Genomic DNA, 2,500 nt, shown 5'->3' with positions numbered 1-2,500 from the left:
CGGAGGAAGGGGCGGAGGTGTGGGAGGCTTGTACTGAATGGGAGTTTGACACATCTTTGTTCACCAGCACACTCACTTCGGAGGTCAGTGTTGTCAGTATAAAAAAAGAGATTGATGGATCAGATTATCAACCAAACCCTTTCCTTTCCACTCACAATCTGCAAGGAACAATCACCTTCACTGGCTTCTCAATAAGTACTATTAATTTTCTACACTACATGGAGTCGTTTGTTTGATGATATGAATTTCAGCAAAAGTACTCTCCACGGATGGGTGGGGTAAGAGTAAAATTTCATATCTTCACAGTTCCATTTGGTGTGCAGCCGGGCGTACCTACGGGCCACCTATCACAGCATTTACAGCTTTGGCTCCTTACTCTCCTGCATACCAACGGGCTACATTGCTGACAAGTACTGTGACTCACCAACATAAACTTGATTCTTATTTGATTGTAACAAATACATCACGAGAACGAGAAGAGTAAAGCTTTCTGTTGTTTGTCTCTACATCAAAAACAGTGGTAAGAGAATAAAATGATAACAATGAATGAATTTAGAAAATGGCGAATGCTCTTTCCCTTTTCAGGTATGGCAGGAAGAGGATGGTGGTGGTGAGTCACGTGCTGATGGGTGTCATCGTCAACTTACTGAGCGTCATTCCCGTGTTCAGTGTGATCCTCGCCCTGCGCCTGCTTCTGGGTGTAATGAGCAACACCACTTTATACTCATTAGGTGACTCGTCTGGCTGCTTTACTCTATTCTTTTTCAGTTCATATATTGAACTAAAATTAATCGTGCTAAGAATACAGCCATTAAAGTCACCGACGAGGAGCAGCGACAGCGTATTCTTAGGAAAGCTTATTTTTTGTTATTACTTGGCAGCTATGGAGGTGTGCCAGATCAAGCACCGGCCGCTAATGGGCGTCCTGATCGGTCTGCCGTGGGGCTTGGGTACCATGGCATGGGGTGGCATGGGTTACCTTATCCGGGACTGGCGGTACCTTAACGCAGCTGTTTCCCTTCCTTTTCTAATCATCTTCGTCTTCATCTTGTGAGTATCTGAGTGACGCCATTTAAAGAGTCGAGTACTTCAGAAACTTGTAGTGATTGTGCTCTGTTGGTCTTAGGCGGGTTCACACGTGCCAATTTGTGACTGAAATTTTACGTCGCTAAACTGCTTTCTCCAGTCGCTAGGCAACGGTATTGAGTCGGAAAGACTCAACAAAGGTGCCTAGCGACTGGAGAAAGCAGTCGCAAAACAAGACCAACATGTTGGTCTCGTTAGTCGATTTGCGACCTTATTTATGTCGTCATGTCACGGAGTAAGATTTGAAAATGTGGTCTTCAGGTGTAGAGAAGATATTAGAGTTGTTGAGGGGAAAAGAACACATCTGGAACCCCAGAAATGAATTGTACAGTAAAAAAAAAAAAAAGCTTGCGCTAATCGTCGTTCGACGAAATAGCTGCCACTCTAAGAACTGATTTTTATATGGGGAGCCACTAGCTGCAGATCATCGTACTGATCCCTGTTAAAGCGTATCTACTGTCTCAATGTGTCAGGGTCTTCTAAGCTCATCTCAGGTAAGATAGTGTGGTAGATACTCCTTTCTTTCCTTCTACTTAGCCAGGAACGTATCCACAGGCATTTTCTTTTCTGTCGACTCTTCCGGTACGCCAAAAGAAGAGCAACTACAGCTTCAGCATCGTCACTGGAAGAAGACATCTTGGCGACAGCTGTTTGTTTACACTCACTTCCCGCCAAGGCGTTAACAAGTCGATATTTTCCAGTCGCTCCGTGTGACGCTTTCCGACCAGAAGGTATGAGTCTGAAACTCTACCGACGTAAAATTTCAGTCGCAAATTGGTACGTGTGATCCCGCCGTTATGCTGATGACTCCATCCTGTATTTCTCAGCGTTATTAGTTATAGCGATAACTATATTGAGTTATTGGTTATCCGATGATTATCTTTCCTGCCTTCATCGGTTTCGTCGGTAACTTTGCTTCCAATCTAGCGATAGTCGATGATTTTAGTTTTATGGAACGTGAGCTTGTTGAAATTTCAAACTTTGATACCGAATTTAGATATTTTACTTAGGATTGTACTTCTCATTTCTGAAAAGACAAAATTAACATTGAATTTGATTTTCTTCTAAGGTATTCTCCTTTTTAAGGTAAAGTTATGAATAAAGATTTGGATTGATTTTTTTTTTTTCAAAATCTAGATTATCAATATCATTGTCTGCTATCTTTATCGCTATTTCCATGCTAACTACTCTCTTGATTTTGCTAATTACATGGCTCCCTTCCTTCTACGGCCTCGCTGCACAAGGCTTTCTTCTTTCTCTCATCCCTATTCTGTCCAACTTTCTAATGTAAGAATTAACCAGTACTCTTAATATCTTTTTCTGGTAAACTCTGGAACTCCCTGCCTGTGTCTGTATTTCCATCTTCCCATGACTTGACTTCCTTTAAGAGGAAGGTTTCAAGACGTTTGTCCCA

General features: G+C 42.2%; 1 protein-coding gene and 1 long non-coding RNA gene across 2 annotated transcripts in view; both read left to right on the top strand.

Moving 5' to 3' along the window:
- Positions 1-413, top strand: part of LOC123519850 — a 760-nt gene extending 347 nt beyond the window's left edge. The window contains exons 2-3 of the long non-coding RNA XR_006679111.1: positions 1-83; positions 307-413. The exon at positions 1-83 is cut by the window's left edge and continues 26 nt beyond it. This is a non-coding gene — a long non-coding RNA (uncharacterized LOC123519850). The remainder of the gene's footprint in view (positions 84-306) is intronic.
- A 178-nt stretch (positions 414-591) lies between these two features.
- LOC123520063 (organic cation transporter protein-like) overlaps positions 592-2,500 on the top strand; it is a 21,429-nt gene continuing 19,520 nt past the window's right edge. Inside the window, exons 1-2 of the mRNA XM_045281944.1 lie at positions 592-731; positions 882-1,050. Coding sequence (XP_045137879.1) covers positions 602-731; positions 882-1,050 — 299 coding nt within the window. The 5' untranslated portion in view covers positions 592-601. The remainder of the gene's footprint in view (positions 732-881; positions 1,051-2,500) is intronic.

The sequence above is a fragment of the Portunus trituberculatus genome, chromosome 46, assembly GCF_017591435.1.
Source record: "Portunus trituberculatus isolate SZX2019 chromosome 46, ASM1759143v1, whole genome shotgun sequence".
In the NCBI taxonomy this organism is placed as follows: domain Eukaryota; kingdom Metazoa; phylum Arthropoda; class Malacostraca; order Decapoda; family Portunidae; genus Portunus; species Portunus trituberculatus.
The sequence above is the reverse complement of the archived record's forward strand: the minus strand, read 5'-3'. Positions and strand labels throughout refer to the sequence as shown.